The 27,256-nt window shown below is 34.5% G+C and overlaps 4 protein-coding genes across 5 annotated transcripts; 2 read left to right on the forward strand and 2 right to left on the reverse strand.

Annotated features, from left to right (window-relative positions):
• Window positions 1-10,277: 10,277 nt before the first annotated feature.
• On the reverse strand, window positions 10,278-12,482 carry LOC133679411 (uncharacterized). Its single transcript, XM_062102002.1, has 2 exons — window positions 12,314-12,482; window positions 10,278-11,198 (listed from the first exon to the last, which is right to left on the reverse strand). Exons 1-2 carry the CDS (start codon window positions 12,325-12,327, stop codon window positions 10,451-10,453), a joined length of 762 nt encoding a protein of 253 aa, XP_061957986.1. The 5' UTR covers window positions 12,328-12,482; the 3' UTR covers window positions 10,278-10,450.
• A 765-nt stretch (window positions 12,483-13,247) lies between these two features.
• Window positions 13,248-16,135, forward strand: LOC133679549 (chaperonin-like RbcX protein 2, chloroplastic). Its single transcript, XM_062102171.1, has 5 exons — window positions 13,248-14,040; window positions 14,969-15,060; window positions 15,310-15,367; window positions 15,598-15,663; window positions 15,749-16,135. The coding sequence occupies exons 1-5, from the start codon at window positions 13,717-13,719 to the stop codon at window positions 15,869-15,871; spliced, it is 663 nt and encodes a 220-aa protein (XP_061958155.1). The 5' UTR covers window positions 13,248-13,716; the 3' UTR covers window positions 15,872-16,135.
• Window positions 16,097-22,060, reverse strand: LOC133679548 (uncharacterized). The gene is made up of 9 exons (XM_062102170.1): window positions 21,542-22,060; window positions 20,214-21,044; window positions 19,156-19,251; window positions 18,998-19,081; window positions 18,421-18,655; window positions 18,190-18,347; window positions 16,897-17,175; window positions 16,626-16,814; window positions 16,097-16,313 (listed from the first exon to the last, which is right to left on the reverse strand). Exons 1-8 carry the CDS (start codon window positions 21,911-21,913, stop codon window positions 16,758-16,760), a joined length of 2,112 nt encoding a protein of 703 aa, XP_061958154.1. The 5' UTR covers window positions 21,914-22,060; the 3' UTR covers window positions 16,097-16,313; window positions 16,626-16,757.
• A 1,509-nt stretch (window positions 22,061-23,569) lies between these two features.
• LOC133679775 (zinc finger CCCH domain-containing protein 56-like) lies at window positions 23,570-27,017 on the forward strand. 2 transcript variants are annotated; one of them, XM_062102468.1, is made up of 3 exons: window positions 23,570-23,869; window positions 24,546-26,472; window positions 26,709-27,017. In XM_062102468.1, exons 1-2 carry the CDS (start codon window positions 23,864-23,866, stop codon window positions 26,430-26,432), a joined length of 1,893 nt encoding a protein of 630 aa, XP_061958452.1. In that variant the 5' UTR covers window positions 23,570-23,863; the 3' UTR covers window positions 26,433-26,472; window positions 26,709-27,017. The 2 variants fall into 2 exon arrangements, with proteins under 2 accessions (XP_061958452.1, XP_061958451.1); XM_062102467.1 differs by having other exon boundaries at window positions 24,546-27,017.
• The last annotated feature ends 239 nt before the right edge of the window (window positions 27,018-27,256 follow it).

The raw sequence follows: 27,256 nt of genomic DNA on the forward strand, positions 1-27,256 counted from the left end.
ATATAAAAAATTAATTTGAAATAAATAAATAAATAAATTAATTAATTTTTTTTAAAATATTTTTAAAACATGAAAGGAAATAAGCAATACCACCTTTAATATTTGATAAATCTTTTAATGTAACGCTTTCAAGCAAAGCATTGGATCTTCCTCTTGGATGATTTCTTTAACTTGTTAAGTTTGAATCTTAAAATTAATATTCAAAATTAAGAACTTATTATTCTAAATAAATATACCATGTCGATATAAAAAATGTATTCTTAAAATTATACAAAAGAGAGAATGTATTGATGTATAGATTAATTTGCAATACTCTATACCATAAAAAATAATTCTATCACTCTAGATTAATATTCTCTTCAATGATTTCTTACAAAATTTGTTAATGACGTGTTAGTTTTATTTTTTTATATATTAATTTGATGTATTACAAAAATTATTTTTTAAAATATTGTTTAAAAAATTTAAACTCAAGAAGTTAAAAAATAAAGCTAACGTTCTTAATCATTAAAAGCAAAGGATTTGATCATAATATGTAGTTTAAACATAAATATCTCAGACCTTCGCGGTCCACCAAGCTATGAGACGTACGCCATTAGATTGTTCTAAATGTGTCCTGGAACACGCTAATAAAGTATTTAATTTTTTAAAAAAGAAAAGAAAAATATAATTTTTATTAGTTACGCGTGAATTATCGGCTATTAGATAAACCCAATTGATGATAATGGGCTTTAGGTTCATGAATATCTGCTGCTATCCAGCAATGGAGGTTAGGGTTTGTTTTGGAGTATAGTATTGATTTTTAAAATGTTCTTTTAATGTATTAATTTTTTTTTAATTATTTTTTTGATACCAACATATCAAAAACAATAAAAAAATACATAAAAAATAATTTAAAATAAAAAAAACTAAAAAAAAAAAACAGTTGAATCACAGTTGAATCAACAGAACCTCGTGCAATAAAAGGGAAAGCAAAAACTATATCAATGGAAGTGCCTCTTATCGTTTTCATCGTGGAAGAGGGAGGAAACCTCGGATCCTAGAAAACATGCAAAAACAGGGACGTGATTGTGATTGATGCTTTTGGCTGGTGTTTCAAACTGTGTTAATAATTGTGTTTCAATTTTTTTTTTTAATTTAAAAATATATTGAAATAATATTTTTTTAATTTATTTTTTTTAATATAAACTCATCAAAACAATCTAAAATTATAAAAAAATAATTTGAAAAATTTAGGAATGCTATTTAAATGGAAAAACAAACACAGCAGGCATGCATTAGCAGCGACAGTACCCACGTTTGAAAACAATTCCTTAACTCTTATAGTAATAAAAAGTAAAAGTGATATAAGCGAATCTTTCGGTGGTAAAAATTTATGGTCAAGAGATTTATTTTTTCTGTAGTTTCAGATTTGAGTTCTGTATTGCTCATATAATGACCATAAATTTAAACACTATATATACATAATTATTAACTTTAAAATCTGTAAAATTAGTTAAAATATATACAAGGTTGATCGAATACTCAATTTAAACACTATATATATATATATATATATATATATATATATATATAAAAAGAAAGCAAGTGGGGTTAAGAAGGAACACCTCCAATCCAGCTTGAGGAGATAGACAAGCACGTCAATCCATGTCTTAACAGTATGGCTAATTCAAAGGACAATTCAATCAATCCATTTTGTCACTCCTCATTCCAATGTCGTCGACATCTTCTCTTTTTATCTTCCAATTATTTCAATTATAGCTTCTACGTAAAGGAATTGAGATGATAGCCAATAATATTCAATATCAATTCATTTAATTCAAAAACTTAATTAAATTTCCATGCACAAATTTTATACTATTTTATAACATATATTTTTTTAAAACAAAAATCTTTTAAACTTGAAATTTATATATAATTATCAATATCTTATGTTTAATTTGATTAGATAGGATGGGTGATGAGATTCGTAATAACTTGATAATTTAAAAATTTAATTTATTAGTAAAATCTCAAAAATAATTTTATAATATTCTATAATAAATAAGTTACATTCTTTTTTTATTTTTATTTTTATGTTCAAATCTTCAAATTAATATAGAGAGGATTTATTAGTAAATTTTTTTTAACATGCCAATTAATATAGAGAGGATTATTAGTAAATTGTTCGAAAAGTGATTTTGATATCGGATATTTTCTAATTATGATGTGAGCAATTATAAGATGAGTACGATCCGTATTTATTTTAAATGTGGATTTTTACCTTATATGAAGTATGTTAATCTTTTATATTACAAGAATAAATTATATGAAGATAAATAATGGGATATTTACTGGAGGAATTGAAGGAATTTATTTATTTATTTGTTCGTTAAAGAGTGTTTTTACATTAATTCACATATTAACAAAGACTAAATCTACTTTATAGGAGATTTTATTAAAAAATTAAATATCTCCAGTATTATCCGACATTAAATTAATATCCATCCTAGTTTCGATCGCAAAATAATATAAATATATAGCGATTAATTTTTCCATCACAATTAGCACCCTTTTCTCCTCTTCTTGTGGCGATGGCTCTCCAGGTTGCTGGGGTATTAATTAATTATTGACAATTAAGAGATCATATGATGCTTCCTTAGGCTCTCCTTCCAAGCAAAGATGTAAATTCTCCCCAATAATTGTGCCCATCAAATGATTGAGCATTGGTCAATCATGTAGACATTCAAGGGGAAAATGGTGGAGCTCTATCTCAAAAAAAAAAAGAAAAAAAGAAAAAAGGAGAGGATTTATCCGTTGATAAGACTGTATTTATCTTTGTTCTTGGTACGCTAATCCTTGCCACAGGGGAAATTAACCTCAAGGACAACCTTCTTAACGAATTAATTTGCTAATTAAATCAACTCTCGAAGATGAGATTAGTGCGAGGGACAATCCAGCCATAAAACCACGCATGAAGAAGGAGATGTGTGCTTGCTACAACGTGTACTAGCTACGTTCATAAATATCCGGCGCCGGTGCAGGCGGTCAAAGTTAATCCAGAGAGACCATTAATTATCATGTTCGGAAGAATTAATATATAGAAATATGCCCATGAATCCTGACTCGAACATGGAAGATCAATATGGAGGTATCATCATGCCTGCCGAACAAAGAAGGGACCACGGTAATGTGGAAAGGGTTTCTCAAAGTGAAAGGGAACCTATCATTTAAAGAAGAGGTGGGCTTCTAATGAATGCAAACCGTCCTTCACATATTCCTTCTGGCCATTGTTTATCCTCAAAAGCTCCAACATCTGCTCATACTCAATGCGAAAGCTTTGCCCACCAGCCTCTTTTCTAAGTCCTCTCATCATCATCATGCCATGGATCTAAGGCAAGTGATCATACCCATCACGCCTTCTCCAGACCTATCCATGGAGCATGCACTGGTACTTTGAAAAGAAAAACAGGAAGAGATATTTACATATACAATAAGTTAATAATCTTGGCTATGACTTTGAAACCGATCGACATATCATCAACATACATGAAAAGATCTCGACAGAACTGTTTAGTTAATGATGTAATGGCAGGAAATCCTCACCAATATCTGAAAATAATAATAAAATAAACGAGAATCTTGTTACTTGCTTCTAAAGACTTGCAATTAATTAATATGAAAACAGATAGAGAATTAATTAGATTGTTTACAGATGAAAGTCTGCTAGACCAGCAAGATGATGATAACTTGGCCCAGCCAACCTTCCCTCATATTTAACCTTTAAACTGGCTTCCTGGTTATCTTTTGGTACAAAAATTGAGTATACAATAAGTTCACAACACCAAAAAGAACTCTTCGGATACCTTTGTAATTGAACTCTGAACCGAATCTCAGCTAAAAAAATTCCCTGCAAGTGAGAAATGATTTCCCTGTAATTCTATGAATATTCGTTAATTGTTAGAGTATGATATATCTATGATTACAAGTTCAATAGAGAAGAGAAGACGATTGATGGTGTTGTAATTCGTGAACGGAATAAAAATGATGAAAGGAAACAATTGAAGTTTCATACAGCCATAATAAATGCAGCTGCCCAAATCAATTTTTATGTGGAATAAAAAAGTTGGCCAAGGAAAAAACAAAGAGAAATTAATTTCTTGAGATTCTCTCTACGATGACAATTATCACAACCGCCCGCACGAGTCTACTTCATTGGATTCTCTTATGGATGCTGTGCTCAGCTGAGTCAGCTCAGCTCAGCTGTGACACACAGACACCCTACAATCTGACAACACGATCCCACCCTTATAATAACATGAAAGGAAAAGAAACAACACCCTTCAATCACTTTTGCGTTCCCATTAGGTAATTTATGGGATGTTTGGTACAGTATCAATTAATTCTATTTATAAATATATTAAAATAAATTTTTTAGTTTTCACAAATTATTTTTGATATTAATATATCAAAAATTTAATTTGAAATAAAAAATAAAATAAAAAAATATATTTTTTTAAAATTGTTTTTAAAATACAAAAACAAACAATCTCTAAATAATATAGTCGTGTGTTAGGTATTGTGATGCGTTCCTCCTTGTTCAATAATGCATCTGAAACGGTGATTTTTAAGAACTATTCTTTTAATATTTTGTATTGTTTTGGTATGCCGATGTAAAAAATAAAATAATATTTTTTAATATATATATTTTTAAATAAAAAATATTTTAAAAAACACAAGTATACTTTCAAGCACCTCTATATAATGTTTTTACAATACAAGTATACTTACGTTTACGCTGCTTCCCCTAAAAAAAAAAATTTACCTTGTTGTTGCGATCCCAAAGAGAAATTTCATCGCAAATAGCAACCCAACCCTATATGTGATCAAGCCCTAAGGTAGTTACTTTTGTGAGAAGCTTTTCTAGACCCCAGAAGGGTGAAGGTTGTTGCTTCACTTCAGAGTTCAGAAGGAGGTGTATCAACGATTAAGTATTTGGTGGACCCTGAAGTATATTAAAACTGTGCAGCCATTAATTAATGGAGTTTTACCAGTAATTACATTAGACAATCAGTAGTGGTCAATGTAATTAGTGGAGTGTTGGGGGAACCCACAGCGACAAACAACAACGACAATAAAGAGTGCTTGGGAACCATAAATATTCAACTACTGAAGTGGTAGAACGGACTTCTTTTCAAGTTATTCTGTACAACCAGCTGATTGATTGACGGATGAACCGTTGATCTGTTAGCAGTGATCATTGCTTACCACCAGCGAGAAAAAAATAATAATTAAGAAGATGGAGATCGGGGCTTTGAACATAAAGCAGGTGGCATGTTCTTACGTTCCCAAGTTGACTAAACCAGTAAAAAGCTGACAATTCCACACTAAAATCACACTCAGAACTTTAATCAAGCCATTACATTGCACTCTCCAAGCTTCTAAAGTCAGCAACACACCTAAGAAAAACTGAAGAGACAGTAAAGACTAAATTTAGCTGGACAACCCCAGCTAAATTTAGCGTATTAGTATACCCTACTGATACAAAACCCAAGCTAAAATTAGCAAGCAAACAAGATGAAGGTAAAGCTAATTGACAAACTATCACACTATACTTCAACCATAAAATTGAAAAGAACAGGCTATCTGTGACTAAATGAAAGTAATAAACACTAGGGATCACCTCTTAATTAAAATTATTCAAATGATCTCTTGATCATACGATATGAACAAACTTTTCAGACTTGAAGTGCATAGAAGAAGAAGAGCTCTAAATCTGGAGGAGCAAAGAAAGCAATTGGTCTCCTCTGCAAAGAGCAAATCGATATCATCCTTTGCTTCCTCGGCGCTGGTGGGCATGTTTGAATCTCTGGTATCCGAAATCTCTCAGCTTTTGGAGTAGAGCATGCACTCGTGGAGATATCAACACCCTCGAAATCTAAGCCATCGATCCTTGAACAGTCATTGCAGCTCGTGGAAGAGTTAGAAGGAAAATCCTGATCAATTGTTGATGCCTCTAATTTAATGCTCTTCGGCTTCACAGCCGCTCTTTTGTACTGGGTTTTTCTCATTGTTCTTGTTCTTGTTTTTGCTCTTGCTCTTTTTCTACCAGTCGGAGCCATATTTGAGAGGAGGAGAACAGGAACTGTGGTGTCTACGATCTAGATGTGCGTGGCAAACTGATAGGGATATATATGTGGTTGAAGTACAAAGAGAGATCGATATACTAAAACTGGCACGAATAGAACTAAGAAAAACTTTACTTGCCCGTTATAGGTGAAAGCCTGGACACAAAATATGATCAGTGCTAGAAAATTAACCTATTGAAGTGGTGGCGCTTTAAAGCAAACTAAATTTGACTGAAAAGTGATAAAAAGCCGAGTGCATGCATTACCATCTCTTTTGAAACAACCTTTTCAAGATCACGACAACTACTGCTAGTCTCCTACTTCTACAAGATTCATAAAAACCCCACCTAGATATGGAGATCACTACTGCCTTGCTCAATCCTTCAAAACCCAAATGGAGATTTAGATTTCTCAACCTAGTTTCAATATTGATCAGACAAGCCTTTACGCAATGAAACGCCAGGGACTTACTCTATGTCGAGAAACCTAGCCACAAAAAGAAAAATAGTAGCTCAATATTCAGCGTGCAAGACTAATTAAAAGCACATGTCAAAACCCTAGAGAGACTGCAGGGAGAGGACGAGCGAGCGAGGGAGGGAGGGAGGGGTTTAAAACCCTTTGAAGCAATCAAGGATTTATATTCTCTCTGCAAGTGTGATTAGGGTTCGGTCATCCTGCCCGTTGCCCGAGTTTTGAGATTGAGGGAGTGTACTAATTTCAAAATTTCACGGGTCTAGGGATTTGGGCAGGCTTGCCCATCACCCCCCAAACACTTGGCAGGTGATTAAGATCTGGTTTAACCTCACCGATCAGATTCTGAATAAATTCTTTAGAGGTTATGAATTCAATTTCTATAAATCACAGGTTTATATTATTAATTTTAGGATTTACAGGTAAGTTAAGATATACACAAACAAACTGTCCTGAATATTTATATTAATAAAAAAAATTCTTTTTTAGATTTATTTTTTTACAAAAGGATATTTAATTTCTTTTTTAAAAAACTTTAGTGATAAACACGGTGTTCTATTAAGCTTTTTTAAGTGTTAAGACTTAAATATTCTACTCTATAATTTTGATATAATATTTTACGTTAAAGATTGTATTTATTTTTATTTTCCAGGGGGGTAAGATCAGTAAGTACTGATTTAAGCACTCCTTCCTTTTGCAAGACTTTGGAATATGTACATTTATGATAAACCCAAGAAAATTCAATAAGATTTCATCGTTCACAAGCCATTTAATTATTAATTTTAATGGAGTGCTTCCATGCAATAATTGCTTGCATCCCAATTAAAAAAAAAAACAATATTTATTATTTCTCTGGTCTTAGGCGATGTCAGGCTTGCGTAGTCACATTTCAAATACAAAAAGGAGCTTCTGTGTTCACATTCATAATTAAATAGTTTTTGGCATCCTAGGTTTGCACAGCTACAAGAACATCAAGGGCAGGACTGCTTACGTGGGCAGTGGCTGACATTATTGTTGACAAGTAATTTTTAAAAACATTTGATTTTTTTTAAGTTAATATGTTTTTGATATGTTATGTTAAAAGTAATTTTTAAAAAATAAAAAAATATTATTTTAATTTGTTTTGAAATGAAAAATACTTTAAAAAGAACCACTACCACACTTTCAAACACACTCAACCATTATTTTACTAAATTTTTTTATTTTTTAAAAATTATTTTTTAAATATTTTTAATTGGTTTGATGTGCTGGTGTTAAAAATATTTATTTAAAAAAATATTATTTTAATATATATTCAGACAAAAATACTTTTAAAAAATAATATAAGATAGTATTCTTAAACACCTTCTTTATGAATAGAAGTGAAAAGATGATGAAATGAAGGGGGTGACAGCTCTAGCATTGCAAGATCTTGGCTAAAAGAGTGTTTGATATTGCGGTCAAAACGATATTTATTTAAAATTTGATTTTTTTATTTAAAATGATTTTTTAGTGTTTTTCATTTATTTTAACTTGCTGATTTTAAAAAAAAAATTAAAAATAAAAAAATAAGATACGAAAAATACTTTTTTAGTCAATGGCCTGGGTTAGACCTTTTTTATATTCACTGATTCTCTCTTTGTTTTGGCGCCTTGCTTTAAAAACATTATCGGACCGTCTCCAGGGGATCCTAAAAGAGGGTTTCCATTTTCGAAACTTCATGCCATTATTGTTTATTGAACCAAACAATTTACCCCTTTTTTACCTTTTTGTTCTTTGTTGGTACTAGAACGAAACAAATTATGCTTGCACTTATCTTAAATCACATGCATGGGTCAAATTGAATTTCGTTTGATTTCAAGTTCTTACTTATCCGTGTTTTATTTAACAGAACTATCTTAATTTACTTCTCTTATGACGATAAAAGAGAAGATTAATCCAGTTCTTCAAGGCCTCCATGTTCAAATCCTAAATAACTAGTTTCCCATGGAAGAAAGTTTTGCTTGATTGATTAAGAAAGTTATGGAGTAAAATCTCTGTTTGTATATACAGATGCACGAACACAACTACTTATTTAATAGAACCCTACGTCAGTCTGCATGTTATTGTTTCTGCTTTCTGTCCTGATTACTGGCCGACGGCACATGAATACAAAACGCAGAATCAGGCTGAGTAATATAGCAGTGAAATGGACAAGCAGAATTGTGCTTCTCAATGTAATTGTAGAACATAGTCCTGGCAGTGAAAATACAAGTTTTCTCACAAGAAATAGGACAGTGAGAATCTGATGAAACCAAGGACAATCGACTAGCTAGCTAAATTCTCATAATTATCCATCATTAGCTCCAAACAATCAAAGCTCTGTAGCTAGCTATGATTCTCACCTCCAATTCCAAAGGGGTTTTAATTAAAAACCAGCTTCTTGGTTTCATACTGTTCTAAAGGATTTGAAGACTCAATTCTATCAACAGTCAAGATATGGATAGATCGATTAAACAAGGGGAAGAAGATACGAATCATGCAGCTCATGCATTAGTTTAAACAAGTGAGTGCTTGGTTTTATATTGACATTGAACCCTGAAAATATGAAACTGGCTCTGGTAGTTTCCTAGACGCTAAGAATATGATGAAAATGGCCAGGACAGGGAGCTTGTTTCCACATATCTGCCATCTTCTCTGCATGGCATCCTCTCCTGGTTGCCCAAGTTTCAATACACGAATCTTTTGGAGCTTCATTGTCAGGGACATCACTCGGTTTAGCATCAAGAAAGTACCCTTTTAGATTAGAGATCCAAACCTTGCTTAATTTGTCCTTCACATCCTCTCAAAAGCAGCTGCGATTATTGCCGCGAATCGCTCAGCCAAAAGTGGTGCCTCTGTGTTTGTGCATGTACATTTTATTCTCTCCAGTTCTTCGCTCACACGAGTCAAAAGGGTTCGTGCTAAAATCTAATCAGGGGGCTCACAATTAAATGAAAGTAAGTGATGTAAGTTCGTACAGTTGGAAGAAAAAAAATTTAGAGTGCTGTCACAGAACAAAAGAAGTAAATCTCGATCCTAGGAGGTCCAGGCAGTCCAAAGTAGTCGGTCTTATGCGTGTAGAAATTCCGGGTCATTTTGAAAACACAAACCAACGTCATTAAATACGGTTCACCAGCTTGAGTAATTGTTATAACGTAGGAGGCACAAAAATACATGTTTCTATTATATAATATGTATTATTTTTATTCTTGATATAATATTTATTATTTTTATTCTTAAAATATTCCTGTATAAAACTTATAATTCTAAAATTATCTAAATAAAACATATAAAAATAAAAATAATTATTATTTTAAAACCCAACCCAAGACAGTTTAAGTCACGAGTCAACCTATGATGACAGTAAAAGCAACAGATGAATTCTCCAGTGACGATGATATGCGTCTTTCTTCACTGCTACAAGACAGGCAATAAGAAAAAAGGAATTTTGTTCCAAGAATCACGGCACTGAAATGCGTATATGTATAATGGAATTGATATAGCCATCTTCGAACAAATTCCATAATCTGCAGAGTTTTTGGAATTGCCAGTCACATTTGGGAAGAATAGGCATCAGTCCTTCAAAATAGCACCTCCAGTTTCCTAGTAATCCTCCTTTAAAGTTTAAACTAGTCTTCAAAGGTGATATCAAAAACTTTTATAAACCAATGAAGTTACTTGCTAGACCAATGAACAAAATTAGAATAACAATCTGACTAGATATGCATAGATTCATAAGTGGAATCCTAAACAGCTCAAAACAACAAACTTACGAGGGAAAAACTAGTAAAGCAAAATTTCAAACAACAAGACAAGGTTAAAGATTTCTAGTACAAAATACCAGATATAAGCAAACGTACAATAAGAACAGGTCATCGGCCTCTTGAAACTGCTTCATCCGACTCCTCCACTGACGAGGGAAACAGCTCTATATAACGACTCCCAAGAGTCATCCTATCCTTGGCCATCGCTGCCTTAGAATCTTCAGCATTTGCAAACTCCACAAAGGCTTCCCCTGTTGGCCTACCCTCTGAATTCATTGTAATATGGATCGAATCATCTGATAAAACAAAATCTTTGAAGAATTCCATTATGTCATCCTTGCTAGCTGAAAATGGCAGTCCCCTCAATCGTAATACTCCTGTATGTTCAGCTGAGTCCTTTCCCTCGTCATACGATTTAGCCCTAGGGATATTTCGTCGTGGTGAGCCACGAGATTCTGACACTTCATTCGCTATTGTCTTGTAATAATCCTGCCTCTTACTTCGGAAAACCTCAACGTATCTCCTGCCCATGTTCTGCCTGTTCTTTTGAAGTGCAAAATCAACTTGAAGAGGATACCCCAAAACACAAAAAGCTTCACCACTGAACTTGCCACCCTTGTGAACAAAAAGAACATCAACTATGTCCAGACCATGGAAGAACTCAGCCACATCAGTTTCTGTGCAATCAAAAGGAAGACCACGGAGGCGGACAACAGGGAAATGAGGTGGCTGGCTCGCATATCCATTGGGAGGTGCATTGTACATAGAACTTGAACCAGGGGAGTTTGCATAGAATGAAGGACCCTTGTCAGCTATTCGCTGACGTTTTGCACCCATTTCACGTCCATCAGGATATCTGCTTCAATTTAAAAATCATCAAAGCGGCAGATCACATGAGATGTTCCTCAATACTTTATGCACAGAATTATGCAAAACTAAGTATTAACTGCATTCACGAATATAAACACAAATTTATACTTTTGTTCTTTAAAGGTTGGTATTCTTTTATCAATTAAGAAAAAATAAAAACAAGAATTCTAAGGCGGGACATAAAATCAGCACCCCAGAACCTTGAATCAACACAAGAATTCCATAGAAACTACCATTGATAACTACATGGCATGATAAAAATGTATACAATATAGTCAGCAAAAAAAATTGATCTATAAGCACACATAGAATATCATTCACTTTACTGCCAGAGGAATATCTTCTTCTTCTTCTTCTTCTTGTTTCACCAAGGAAGCTATGGTGATAACACCTACACATTAATGCATCTCGAATGGGAAGAAAGATGTGATTGTCATGTATCGTATTTGATTCATCGTTTAATCAAGGAGGGCTTGGTCATCCCCCGTGTGTACGTTGAGATTCTTTTGCATAAACCTCTTGTTATCCCCCCACCCCCTCTGCCTTCTTTTAGTTTCTTAAGGCAGGTAAAAATCTCGTGGCTGGTTTGTGGCACCATAACAGACTGTAGGTGCCCTGCAGGTGTTCTGTCAAGTTGAGCTAAGTCATATTCTTTCCTCATTCCAATGATGCGTATCAGTGGAATGGCAATGAGCCATCCAATCAGATATACAGACTCAATAGTTTTTGAAAAAGTTTCTAAAATTAGAGATTAACATGAAAACCTTAACACAAATATTGCGCATAGCTACAGTTACTGCAACCTAAATGGTTGCTTTTCTAAGAGCTCGCGATCAAATTAAACAAACAAGAACAAAGTATAACCAGATAAGATGAGCAAAGCAACAAAACAAGAAACATCAACATGGGTTCTTGATATAAACAAATAATTAACAGCAATTTAAGCAGACAACTTAAGAATTAATGGAATACAGAAAAGAATTAACAAAAACCAAATACAAGAATCAACTAGCGAAGCAGATAAAAAGAAGGAGATCGTGTATAAGAGAGTTTGGATTAAAGAGGAAAAAAGGAATTAAACTGGGAGAATCAGGAACGTACCCTCGATAGAACATCTCCTTTTCGATTCTTTGGAAAAAGTGTTTTGCTCGCCTGCAGGTGTGAGGTTGCTTCTTTGTTTGGGTTGCCTTTTTTTTCTCTTTTGCTGGAAACTGAAACTGTCTTGCCCCCGATAGGAGTTTTTTTTTTTTGGTCTTCTAGGGCAACTGACGCTGGCATGACGGTGGTTGCCCATATCACATGGTTAACGACGTCGTTTTGTTTGCAGATACTGCACGCTTTTGCTTTTTTACAAAATTATGATTTTTGTTAATATTTTGTTCTTCAATTTAATTTATTTTGATTCTGATAAAAAGAATTGCATGAGATTTATCTCGGAAAAAAAATAATATATATATATATATATATATTTTTAAGTGTTCTATAAAAAGATTTAATTAAGAAACCAAATTATTTAATGGTAAAATTGATTAAAAAAAAGTTTAGGTGAAAGAGTGGTATTAATTTAATATCTGACATGAAAAAAAAAGACTAAAAGTATATGTAAAATTAATGGTTCTCACCAAATATTTTCTTAGACACGTATATCAAAAATTCAAATAAAAATTGTTTTTCATTAAAAATTTTAAGAAATTATGAGGGTAAGCATAACTCATTAAATTCTGGATTTATTTAGTAGAGATTATTGGTTTAAATATTATAAATCTTAAAATTATTAAAAATTTATTTGATTATTAATTTTAAAATTCGGAGAGATTAATTAAGTTATTGGAAGCTGGCCAACACAAATTCAAATTCTAATCTCATTTATTTAAAATAAAAATAAAAAGGAAGCATTTGTGGCGCCCATATACGTGACAAAATCCAAATGGAATCTCATTTGTGAGCGTCCATTTCCTCCTTGTCTCCCGCTGGTCTCCATTTCCAGCGATTCGCTTCCACATGTTTAACCATGCAATGCCCTTTTTTTTGTTGAATTCAACACGTTCATGTACACCAAGAAAGAATCACAAGATTCCTACCAAATTAGAGTAAAAAAACTGTCCAGGTACTTTGGTTAGACTCTAGAAATCAAGAAAGGATGCTTTGATTTTGATGTGTAGTCCCTTGCTTGGAGAATTTTGGACCTCAAGATTTTGTCTGGTTAAGACTTGTCTAAAGCAACCACCTTTTACATTCCTCACTCTTTCCTTGCTCCAATATACTTCACTTTCTTCAAGCACCCTCCTAATTCTCTTTCACCTCATGAATCCTTGACTACAATCGTGTAACTCCCATTTTATTGGATACCCATCTGCACTTTCTTGACTTCTGTTATTGGGTATCTTTTATTTTATTGAAAAACACCAAAAAAAAATAAAATTTCAAGTTCATCCACAGTTTTGATTAGGGTATTGATATATTCTTTCTGAAGGGTCTTTTAAGCTGAGATTTGGTGGAGAGACATGGTGGGAGCTTTATCCATGGTGGACCCACACACTAGTCCATGTTTGTGCTTGGATGCGCTGCCTACAACTAATATTGGTCTTAAGAGTAGTGGAGACGTGGTTTTGCAGAGGAGTTCAATGAAGAGAAAGCAGTTAACAAGGCCAGGATCATTGGAGTTGGGGAGTTCTTTTGTGGACTCATGGCATGATTGGAGGCTCTCATCGAAAGCTATTTCAGGAACTGTTAGTAAGAGCTCAAGGAAACAGAGAAAGGATCGGAGACTAGTGGTTGTCAACGAGTTGGGAGGGCAATATGAGGATAGTTTTGAGGATGTTAAAATGGTAAGTTGTTATTGTTCTTTGATGCAATTATTAGCTCCATATTAGCACTTCCCCCCTGTTAAGGCCCGTGGATGACGAGATCCAGATATCAACAATCATGAATTCATGTGTATGTTCCGAATATGCTTCTGTTACATTGTCTTAAAGCCTACTGGTTAAAGAAAATTCATCAAGTTAAATTTGGAGAACATGGTTACATAAATTATCAGCTAACCATCGCGTCATAAACGTTTTCCTATTGCTAGTAGTTGCTATGACACGAATCATAAAGCTATTCTCTTGGCTAGTAACTGTTTTTTTTCTTAATTCATTTTAATTTATGGGAAGTTGGAAGATGATAACTAGATCATCAGAAAATAGAGAAACAGCAAGATACAACTTGTAGAGATCATGTTGGCTTCCAAATTGTGGTTTTTCGAAATTAACAGATCAATCTTGTGGTCCTTCTGTACTCTACAGATCAAGGGACCCTCAACAATGTCCCATGGGCTTGAAAGTAGCTGATTGATGTATTCCATATCATTAAATCTCCCATATCAACCATAAGTGTACACTGATGCATTTTCCAAGAAGTATATTACTTCTCTGAATTCCTTCTTTGATTCGCTTCTGGAAGTATGAGATGTATATGTACAGTTACTGTCGCATTGTTTGATGTAAATTTTAACTATTGGTGATGGTAATACAAGAAATAACGAAGGTATATACAAATGTGGTTCCTAGATACCTCGTATACCTTTAATCAATCCAAGTTGTTTCCTTGGAACAGAACATCTACCTATACTGTAATTTGTTGTTTTTGTTTTCTTCACAGTAAAAGTTATCTGGCCATGAATTTCAAGATAATTAACTATTTTTAGCATATCTGTATTTATGGTGGTGCTTTATAATTTTCTTTTTATGCTGATCAAGATGGTCCTTCCTGCAGCAATTAATCAACTATTTCACATACAAAGCAGTAAGGACTGTACTTCACCAGCTCTACGAGATGAATCCAACACAATATACATGGTTTTATAAGTAAGTGGAGTCTTCCTTTGGCCAAAACTCTTGCTTCTCCTTGTAACTTTCTTATTTTTTTCTTCTTTGTTTTCCTTTTCTTTTTCTGTGATTATCCCATTCCAGCCAACAACTTCTCGCATAATTGTTCACTTTTAAGTGGAACGGATGTGAGTTAGACAACCTTTAAGTTAAGCATTTCGTGTCAACAGGTAGCGATTGTTGCATTCCTATTTCCTTCTGAGTTTGCTTATTTTCATATTCTGGCAGTTTTGTTGCACAAAATAAGCCTGGAGATGGCAAGCGTTTCATTCGCTCTCTTGGGAAGGTAGCCTTCATAAGCCTTCATGTGTTCCTTGATTACTTCAAAACTTCTTGAATAGTTTTTTCCAAATTTCGATTCAAAATACTTGTGTTTTCTCTCAGTTTTTCCCAGCAAACTAGTGTAACTTTCTCACGGTCATTTAAACGAATAAGATATGTTAGTGTGGATAGATAGAGAGAAGTAGCATGCTAATCACAACAACATTTGAAGGGATCCATCTTTTTTACTGACAGGAGAAGCAGGACCTTGCTGAAAGAGTGATGGTCACACGCCTTCACTTGTATGGGAAATGGGTTAAGGTAACAACAGCTGCTTTTGCTCTGAAATGTAAATTAAGAACAGAAATGTCTTAACAAAAGGTATTTCCTTGTTATCATGATGTAGAAATGCGATCACGCTGAGATATATAAAGAAATCTCTGATGAGAACTTGGAGTTGATGCGTGAACGGCTCATGGAGATTGTGAAATGGCCATCAGATGATACAAACACGGAGAAGACTGGCTGAAGGGACGCAAGTTTATTTTTCATTTTTCTTTTCGTAATGTTTGTCAGCGGAGGTATATCTTTCGTCCAATGGAAACTAGCGCCTTAACACAGCATCATCATTCTTATTATTCAGCAGCCAAAATGTTTATATTTCCCACAAATCCGTCCAGCTTATACACTATCCTTTCCGTGCAAGGTTTGAAACTAAACATGTTGCAGCAGAAGTATCATGTAATTGTAACAATTCTAAGAATCAGAAACCTGATACGATTTCTCCGTGGAACTATAGATGTCATGTGGTTTAATCAAGACGTTGATACGAATGCTACAACAAGGATCACTGAATACATACAAAAAATTAATACATAATGTAGGCACCATGGAAGGAGATCTGCTGCACCGCCAGCAAATCAATGACCACACTGCTCTAACTGGGAAAACTGGAAGCAATGTGATTACACCTACAAAAGAAAACACGGAACTTAAGAGGGAAATATGGCTCAGATGAACGGCAATGACCATCTCCAAATGGAAACACCAAGAGAAATTAACTAATAAGAAGCTTGATAACTTAAGGTTGATGCTAGTGTCTTCACCAACTAAATGAAAATGTGAATGGAGGAAAAATACAGCATGCATATCCAAGCCAATATGATAATATATTAATCGAGTAATTGATCCCAGTCCAGCTAATTTGCTGGAAGTTTTAACTGTAATTTAAATCAGAGTCCAAACCAAATTTTTAACAGTGTACTTGTGTAAAAACGACAAACCTTTGCTGAAGCATAAAATGTTTCACCCTTCCAAAGAAATGATGGGCATATCTTACAAAACAAGGTGAAGACCAAAAGACATTCTGCATTTATCTCTTCTCTTCGAGCTAGGTTCAAGGGATGTACAGATGATCATGCGAGCCCATCACCAAAAGTCATAGACTGAGTGATCACTGTTCTTACACGAAGCTGTAAAATATAGCACCAGAATATTATCAAAACAATTTAAATGAGTAAAAGGACGACCAAACCCAAGTGCAAGTTTAGAGACCTTCACATCAAGGCAGGAATCATGAACCATGTTCCTTATTTGAGATATTATGCCAGCATTCTTAAGTTGTACAAGCCGACCAAATGCACCTGGACAAGAAGGGAAAGTGAGATTTACTATAACCCAGACAGCAGCTGTGCGTAACCGGCTATCACTGCTCTGCAAGAACTTGATCACGAAAGATTGGGCTCCATTATCTGCTTGTGCAAGAAGTTGCTGCATAACTGCTTCCTTATGAAACTCATTTCCACTTGCCACATTGCCAAGAAGATACATTCCCTGCATGATAAAAATTTTATTTATATATTAATGGTATAAAAATAATATACCATCAATTTTCCAGAGTCACCTTTCCCAATGCTCTTCATCATTTGAACAAGTAGACAGATAAAAGGTAGAGACCAAATTAAATCATCAAACACGGAGTTGGTAGGCAGTGTCAGAAGTTTCTTGCTAATATCAAAACTTCTTTTAGAAAGTCATTTTTTCGCTCTTGAGCTCTCACTTTCATTTTGGTATCATGCTCCTGCCCCTATTTTATTCAGCTTAATAAATGGCATCTTTACTTGCATATCCACAATCAATTTTCACATGGACATGCAAAAAGTTCTTCATCTGGATGAGATTTGCCCCCATCCCAGAGTTCACACATTAATACCCACAGACCATAAAAGACAGTTACCAACTATCATAAAGATCGATAATTAACCTAAGTATAATGTTTGATAACTAATGTACCATGGTGTCTCTGAGATTTCTTTCTAATATTAGGAAAGGTATATATTCATGAGGCCATGTTTTTATTAATGATGTCAAGACTTTCTTATAAATAACAAATTCCATGTAGAATGCAAGTTGCTTGTCCCTGCATGTTCATCATCCTTCAACAATACACCAGCTTGTATTGTTTAATTTCTAAGTATGCATGTCTATATTTTCAATGTGAAACTTGCAATTTCCAAACTTGTCAGCCTCTACCTTCGATGAAAAATTCTTGATGTGCCTTAGAATATGAAACAACCATGATAAATAGGCTTCCTCAACAAACAGAGCAAGAAAATCAACGGTTTTAAAATGTGATTGTCCTAAGAGAAGTTTCTTTCCATAATGAATGCTAAAGATATGGAGAGAGAACCTCTATTTAACATCAAGTTACAGTTTTATTTTCTGATAAATCCGATGCAGTGATGACATTTTAAAAAGAACAAGAAGAAACCTTTGGAATGAACAAGTACACCGATACAATAACAGTTTCTGAAAACATCTCAGGGAAAAGTATAAGAGACTTCTAACCTGTATTCCAACTTCGTCTGAAATGTTGTGTAATTGCCTTCCAACAGAATCTAATAGAATACCATCTTCGGCAAACACATACTCAATGGACTTTATACATCCATCAACAAGATTCCGAACAAGGGCCAAAGCTTGCTCTTGAACACAAGGCTCAGGGTCTGCAGTACAAATTCAAATGTCATACTGGATCATGCTTGAATGTACTAAAACACCAGAAACTATAATCATTACCACATATAAGGCTTGCTAACAAGGAACCAGTGAGCTCTAAAAAAATCCCTTCTTTACATCTATCATCTGCCAGAAACATCATATTCTTCAAAGCCCATAATGCATTAAACCTTACAGTTGAGTCCATCGATTTTGTTAGCTGAACCAGCTGTTTTATGCCTCCACATTGTATAAATGTGGATTTACGAGTCGTAAAATCAACCACTATGTTACTAATAGCGCCAAGTGCAGCGACCTGAAAACAGTGTGTTAAGGGGATTTTAATGCAATGTTGTAGGCGACAAATTCATTAGCATTGATAAGCTTATATCATCAAAATACAGTGAATAAGAATAGTACTTATCCATCTTATTTTTTAGGATGGCATTCAACTGATTATTATTTGTAATCTCAGTAAATGTATAGCTCATATGTTGGTTGAAAGCTAAAATACAGGCTTGTATAGCAGGCTGTCAAAATGGATTCACAACTTTAATGGAAGGACTCTAGATCATAAACCCCCCCCCCCCCTTTATGGTACAGGTAATGCATTTAAGATTTTACAATGACTAATGCTCACAGAAAAAATAACATATACCTGGACAGACACTGAAGGGTCATCTAAAATCCGGATGAGGGAAATAACAAGCATTTCATTCATGAAATAACCTGCGCACAAGTTCTGAATGACATATTATCAGCAAAAAGTAAACATTCAGCTTTACAAATAATGAATTTAGCATTCATATTGCATACCTTGATTGAGCGAGTGACACTTCTTAAGCAAATACATGCAGATGTGCGCACATCAGCACAATCATGAGTCAGAGCATCAATCACTTGGTTCAAAACCTGTGAAATTATGAGAATATCAAAAGTTGCAAATTGGGAATGGTAGAATAATCACATGCAACTTTTTTTTTAATGCAATCCTCATGTCTGATTTTGCTAATCTGCCTGTCAAGTCATTATTATAAATTTAAGCCTTTATAAGATGAGGGGGGATACAAATAAATCCAATAGACCAGCTAAGCCTGATGACACAGACAGATATTTGATCATGTAAGCCAGAGGTGATGAGCATCCTATTGAACTGGTACTGGAAAGCACAAAGTACAGAGATAAGTGATAGAAATTTTAGATGGCAGTGTTAACTTCTATTAAATCGCTCCTGTGACCTGTAAATGAAAGGGAATGCAAGTACATATTACTGAGAGTTTTGCATCAAACATGGACACTGAAGAATGTATCCTAGCTTTCACAAGGCCAGAAAAAGAAGGTACAGGTATCCCATAATTCATTGGGAGGTGAGAGGATAGCGTTTAAAAAGATGAGAGAAATCTTCTCCAAACAGTGAATTAATATGGTATAATGTAAATTAATCAGTGATATGATTGCTTAACTTTCAACATCAATGAAGTTTAACTAGGCTTGAGAAAAGGCTTAAGGAGACAAACGTTCAAACAAATGAGCAATTCAAAGATGCCTATACATTTACTAGTAATAAATAAATCAACTTTTGTAACTAAACAAAATTAATAAACAATTTTCTGTTGAGTTTGTATAGGTCATTCCTGTTGCTTTTCCACCAATTTTAAAAATTCTACATCAATTGACATACTTTAGGACCATCTTTAAGCAAAGGAAAGACAGGAAGAACATAGTGACATCCAAGTAAACACAGTTGGAGAAGTTGAAACTTTGAGAAACAAACTATTTTGTTCTGAAGACACGTGCATGAAACAAATACACCACTACAGGCAAGCTAAAAAGAATAAAGCGCACAAATTAAAAGGTTTTACAAGATACTACACCTTCAATGACAGGAATGTCAACCTGCAGCTCTCCAACTTTGAGCATAGATCAGCCAATGCAAGCAATATGCCTTGGAGGCGCTTGGGATGTAATTGACCGTTTTGCAATTGGTTACAAAACTTTTTTATAGCATTGTCCTCAAAAGCTAATTTCTGTAAATCCTCCTTTCCTGCAACTAGACTAGAAAAAACAAAGGGAGCTTCATCTCCTACTTGGCCAGGATCATCAAGAAGCTCAAGTAAGAGATATACTAATTTGGCTTTGATTCCTATATCTTGCAGATAGTTAGGAGAAGCATTTCTTATAACAATCAGGCACATGCATGCAAGCAACCTTGTCCGGGCATATCTAACCTTTGTTAATTCAATTATAGAGCTTAAAGCACTTCCACTTTCTGGTCCCACAAACTTCGAGACAGATTCAGGATTGTTCTTGAGAACTGTGCCCAGTGACTCTAAACTAGAGTCTCTCTGACTTGAAGAGCCTTCAACAGCTCTTTCATTTTCAAGTCCCACGAATTTAGAGATGACTTCAGGATTGTTCTTAAAGACTGCAGCCAGGGACTCTAAAGTAGCATTTTTCTGACTTAGTGAACCTTCAAGGAGGCTAATTAACTTCTTTAGAACCCCGGCATCACATAATGCCCTCTGCTCTGCACTTGTCTCGCAAGAATGAGTAATGATACTTGCACCAAGTCCAGTAACATTTTCACACTCGCTATTAATTAAAGAAATGAGGAAGTCCATGTTTTTCTCTTGAACAAACTCATACTTTGGAGCCAATTTCGACTGATAAATCATTCTAAGTGAACGAGCACTTGCATCCACCACCTGAAGATCAAACAACCCCATTTACCTTACAACCAAAAAAAAGGTTCCCGAATAATATCAAATTAACCATGCATAAACAATCGCAGATGGATGAAGTATATTACAATGAAAAAAATTTGTTCACATAATTAACTGCAAAAAAGAAAAGTAGATACAAACATTTCTATTCGGAAATATAAATTACGACCTCCTTAAGTAAGCAGAAAAAAACTACATTGATTCTAACCACTCCTTTTCATCTTTCTGAAATCAAGCACAACTTTATGAAAATTAAGATTAACCATTACTATAAAGAAATTCCAAGCACAGACTCTATCGATGCAGTGATTCCATGAAATTGTAGCATTATTATAAAGAAATTTATACACAAAAAAAACAATATTTAGCACCAAATAAGTAGTTTAGGTTTGGTTTAATTTCATTTCTAACAAAATAAGATCTCCAATCAATAAATCTGAAGGCTTGCAACAAAAAAAAAAGAAAAAAAACACAATTACTTTCTCATCAGGATTGAAGAGGAGCCGAATTAGGTGAGGAAAAGAGCCGGCGTCGAGGACGGCTCGAACGCCGGCATCGAAGCCGCAAGCGAAGCTTCCAAGAACCGCAGCTGACTGGACAATAACGTTGTTGATGCTGACGTCAGCATCGACTAATTGGGAATCAGCTTCGGTGGCGTAGGAGGAGAGGATAGAGGCGACAGCTGGAACGGCGCCGAGTTTGAGGAAAGAGAGCTTCTTGGTGCGATTACCAATTATCTGGTTTTTTATTTCTCTAAGCGCCTTGAGCTTGGTTTCCGGGTCAGGTGAGTCCAGACGAGTGAGGAGGTCCACGGGCCCGTGGATCGGGATGGTAGTGTTGGCGGTTGGCATGGCGGTGATCGGCTCCGGTGGCGGTGGTGGAATTGAGATGGCATAAGAGCGAGGTCCACGAGGGGGACCGGAATTAGAGCGGAAGCTTTTTAGAAAGAGAGACTCCGTATCCTGTGTGAGAATTTTTGAAATCTAATTTGAAATGTTATTATTATTTATATCTACAATATTCGTATTCTTATTCTCTAGCCGGTGTTTGGTATTCGGATGTAATAGTATTTTTAAAACTTTTTGAATTTTTTAAAATTTTAAATTATTTTTATATAATAATATTAAAAATAAATTTTTAAAAAATATATATTATATTAATGCATATCCAAATTAAAAACATTTTAAAAAATAACTTGCACTATACTCTAAAACATCCTTATCTATGCTTTGTCATGGAATAAATTATTTTTTATTTTAAAAAATAATGTTTGGATATTGATAAAAAATAAAAAATATATATATAAAAAGTTAGTTATGATAAACTTGCAATCGTACTAATTAAAGTTAAGCCAACTCAAAATATCCTATCAAACTCGTAGTTACGATTATATAATTGAAACAGCTTTTAAAAAAATTTGTAAAGTTTTTTTAAAAAATTATATTAGCTTTTCAAACTTATAACTTAAGTCATTGAACCTGAAACATTCAATATTGAAAAAACATGATATTCAATTCTCAATTGATTAAATATTAAAGAATAAATTAAAAAAAAAATAATTTGAACTATACAAAATATTTTTTAAAAAATATTAATTAAAATAACGAGAACAAAAATAAAAATATAAAATAAATTTTATTTATAATCAAAGAGTGAAGTTGAAAAACAAGATAAATTTAGTAAAAGAATAAAAAATAAAAAACATGAAAATCAAAGTTAACGTAAAAAACAAAAACAAATTTGTAATTAAAAGGTGAAATTAAAGTGAATAATAACATTTACAAAAGGATGAGATTGTAATTTTTTCAGAAAAAAAGAAAGAAGAAAGAAAAAAGAAAAATTCACCAGTACTAAACTGAACCATTATTGATGACATGTATTACATCAATATACTGAGAACACGACAATATTTTCAACAAAAAATAAAAGGATCTTTTAACACTAAAAGATCCCATATGAGCCCCCCCTTTTTTTTTATCTACTAATATATAAAATTGTCCATAAACTAACTTTATAGTTAAAAAAAAAATGATTATGAAAAAAAATAAAAACACCCCTTAATCTCATGCTTTAATTTTTTTACTTCAAGGGTATTATTGTTTATTATTTTTTATATTTAGCAAATATTAAATTGCCTATTGACTTAAATTATAATGACTAAAAATCCATTGTAAATATCCAAAAAAATCACTTGATATTGGGTTAATTTTTTTATTTCAAATAATATTCGGATTATTTTACTATGATAAAATACTTATTTTATTACTGTACACACGTTGTCCTTGAAAAAACTAGTTCCGAGGATTTCATTCCAGGCAATGCATAGGCCTGAAGGTGATAAATTAGACTTTACCCTACATAAAAATAAATCACATAACACATGATCCGATGTATTTTTTTGTTACGACTTGAAGATATTTTTATAATAAATATTTACGCAGTAAGCTTATTTGCATAAGATTTTATTTACAAGATATCTATCTTCAAATTACAAAAGCTGGACCTCAAATTTGACTCCAACACGCTCTTTGACCCACCAAAACGGCAAAGCTCCACCCCCACAACCTCCTTCCTATGTAATCTCATTTTTAATTTTCAAAAAATCGTTATACTCTCTCTACTTTCCCTCCCTCCAGCAGTCCCTTGAGCTCCTTCCTTCAACATACTTGCCTTCTTTCTTCTTCTGGGTTTTGCCCGTTCTTGGCAATTATATTCGCTTCTTGGAAATGACCGTACGTTGCATGATGGGATTCTTCTGGTTCTTGAAGAAAAAGTCATCACCACCATGATTTTAAGTGATTATGATTGTAAGTGTCTTGGTATTTTAACTATTAAGTTATTACGCTTTGTTATGTATTGTTCCTCTTTTTTTTAAAAAAAAAATAAATTCTGATTCGCTTGTGAGAAAAATGTTGGAAATAATAGAAAAAGAAAGTTGTAAAGATCATGTTTTAATTTAAATGGTAATATACAAGAGCTAAAATTTGAAAAAAGATAACGAGATTCCCTTCCAAAATTTTATATATATATATATATATATCCCTCGTGAGATTATACGTCTTAGAATCTAGAAAATTGTTTCCTGTTCATCTTTTCGCCGGCTTCTGCTATGTGAGGCATTTCTTTAAATAAAAATTCTTTCTTTTCCGATTCTTGAAAGGATTTGTATTACTATTCAACAGAAGAATTTTGGACAGTTCTTTAATAGTTCGATGCTAATTTAAAGATTAATCACAGAAAGGTTTTATGTTGGAATCCGGAACAGATTCCTTTTCTTTTCTTGTACGGATTTTTTGCCTTCTTTTCATATATATAACACAGACACACATGACACACCATACCATGCAAGTCCTCCTATCCCTCTCGCTCAATTTTTTCTCTCATACAATTCTCTCCCCGCATTCAATTTTGAGTTTCTTGTATAGTTGGATTTTGGTTTGTTAAATTATGCGTGAAGGGCCTAATCAGTCGAAATAATCGCAGTCTATGGCTCCATTGTCTCCCATGGAAAGCATTTCTTTTACTAAAGATATGAGCAACTGGATTGACACTGAAGATTCTTTTTCCTCGTTGCTTGAGTTTGCGGCGGATAACAATGTTGAGGGTTTCAAGCGATCAGTGTTTGATGAATCCGAGGTTAAGGAGGTTGGCCTATGGTACAGTCGCCTGGGGGCATCGAGGAAGATGGTTCTCGAGCAGAGAACCCCTTTGATGATCGCTGCTAAATATGGCAGTGCTGATGTTTTGAAGCTACTACTTTCTCTACCTGAGGTAGATGTAAATTTCTGTTGTGGCCCTGATAAGAGCACTGCTCTTCATTGTGCTGCTTCGGGTGGATCTTTCAATGCCACCAATGTTGTCAAGTTGCTATTACTTGCAGGTGCTGATTCTAATGCCACTGATGCCAATGGATGTAGCCCAATTGATGTTGTTGTTGCTCCCTCAAAATTTCCTGACCTGAAAAGTGCACTTGAAGAGCTGTTGAACAATGGTTCTGTCTGTCAATGGGATACGATGCCAGTTTCAAGTCCTAGTTTGAGACCCAGTTCACCTTCTCTGTCATCATCAACTGATGAAGGTTCCTTGTCCTCCCCCGCGGGTTCTATTTTATCGCCAGTTACCTGTAAGCCTAATGATGTACACGTTTCTTCTGGTAAAAAAGAATACCCCGTTGATCCAACTATTCCTGATATTAAGAACTGTGTTTATGCTAGCGATGAGTTTAGGATGTTCTCCTTTAAGATCCGACCTTGCTGCCGGGCCTACGCCCATGACTGGACTGAGTGTCCTTTTGTTCATCCCGGTGAGAATGCAAGGAGAAGAGACCCGAGGAAGTTCCATTACAGTTGTATGCCATGTCCAGATCACAAGAAGGGGACGTGTAGGCGAGGGGATTTGTGTGAATACGCTCATGGGATTTTCGAGTGCTGGTTACACCCTAGCCAATACAAGACTCGACTTTGCAAGGAAGGAAGAAGTTGCATGCGTCGAGTGTGTTTCTTTGCTCACACACCTGATGAACAGAGACCCCTGAATATGTCTACTGGAGCTGCAGTCTCATCCTCTAAAGTAGATGCTATGGATTTCACTGCAGCCTCGAACCTGTCGCCTAGCTCATTTTCTCCCACATCACCTTCTACCTTCGCTGCACTGAAGTATCTTTCCAGCAACAATTCACACTCATCGGTGCCTTGGCCTCGGCAAATTATCCCAAATTTTCATAGCAGTCTTCAAGCAAGCTGTCTGAGAAGTTCTCTCAATGCAAGAGACATTTCATCCGAGGATCTTACTGGCTTATGGGATTTTGGATTCCAGCAACGTCCGCCCCTAAACGAGCCATCCCCTCTCTCTCAGCCACTTTACAATGGTTCCTCTACCAATCTTTTTTCTTCTTCAAACACACTGAATCACTCAAATCTAGACAAGATTTTCTCTGAAAATGTCTCATCTCCTCATCACACTGACCAATTGGGTGGTGGTGCTGCATTTGTTTTCTCTCCCACATATTCTTCAGCAGCTCTTAATCAACTGCAGCAGCAGCAAAGCATAATATATCCAATGCAGGGGGTCTCTCCTTACATCAATGATCATGTCTCCTCTTTAGGCTTTCAGCTGTCTGCTCATGTTCAGCGAGAGAAGATGCTACAACAATTACAAAGCAGTCTACTCTCACAGAAACTTGGTTCTAAAGCATCATATGACCTTGGATCCAATGGTACAAATTCACGGTCAATGTGGGAATCTGACGACAGGAATGTAGATAGGTTTGTTCAAGCAGATGAAATGGGTCGGATACACACATCATGTTCAATCAAGCACGACGGAGAGGAGCCTGATGTGTCATGGGTTCATCAAGTGTTGAAGGACTAGCCATCTGAGATGAATGAGACAACTGATATTCCAGTCTCAGGTACCCTCGATGGCTCTACTTCAAATCCTCACATTGAATCCAGTGATCACGCGGCTTTGCGAGTCTGGCTGCAGCTTGATCATAATGTTATACATATATAGTTATAGCTGGATTTTAGATTTATTACATAAGAGTTAAGTAAGGTAGCCGTAACGGTACGAGCTTAAAGGTGGACAAAGTTCAGAGAAGAAATTCTCCATCCATTCATTAATTTTGTTTCTGAAATTATTACACAGGAATTCGTGAGGGTTAAATTCTTGCGGGGGTATTTTCTGCAAAGGTCCAGCTCCACTTAGATTCGTCTGAAAACTTTCATTTTTTCAGGTCCATATTCCCCACTGAATTATTTTGTTTAGAGTACATAGGTTATGTGTTTCTTTTCTTCTTCGTCTTTTTTTTTTTTTTTTGCAGGGATGAAGCAATGACCTTGTGTTGCTCTCTCATTTTACACAATTTATCTGTCCTTGTTACTGTCAACTGTGAGGATGTAATAAATTGTAATTATATTAGTTAATCAATAACAATTCTTCAAACTTTTTGGTTTTTTTAATTCTTTGGTTCCTTGTGCATCAACTCTTCTTCTCCTTTTGTTTATGCTCCACCAGAATCTATCATGAGGTGGATCCAACCGAGACGGTGGATTTGGGACAGATTGGAATGGAAAGCTGAATGGTATTTTATTTTTATCCTTTCCATCTGGATTACAGGATGAGATTAGAGGATGATAAAATTCTTATCCTACAAGACTAAGATGTGATGTGGAGCCTACTTTTCTTAATGGGGA

Source organism: Populus nigra, chromosome 19 (genome assembly GCF_951802175.1).
Source record: "Populus nigra chromosome 19, ddPopNigr1.1, whole genome shotgun sequence".
NCBI lineage: Eukaryota > Viridiplantae > Streptophyta > Magnoliopsida > Malpighiales > Salicaceae > Populus > Populus nigra.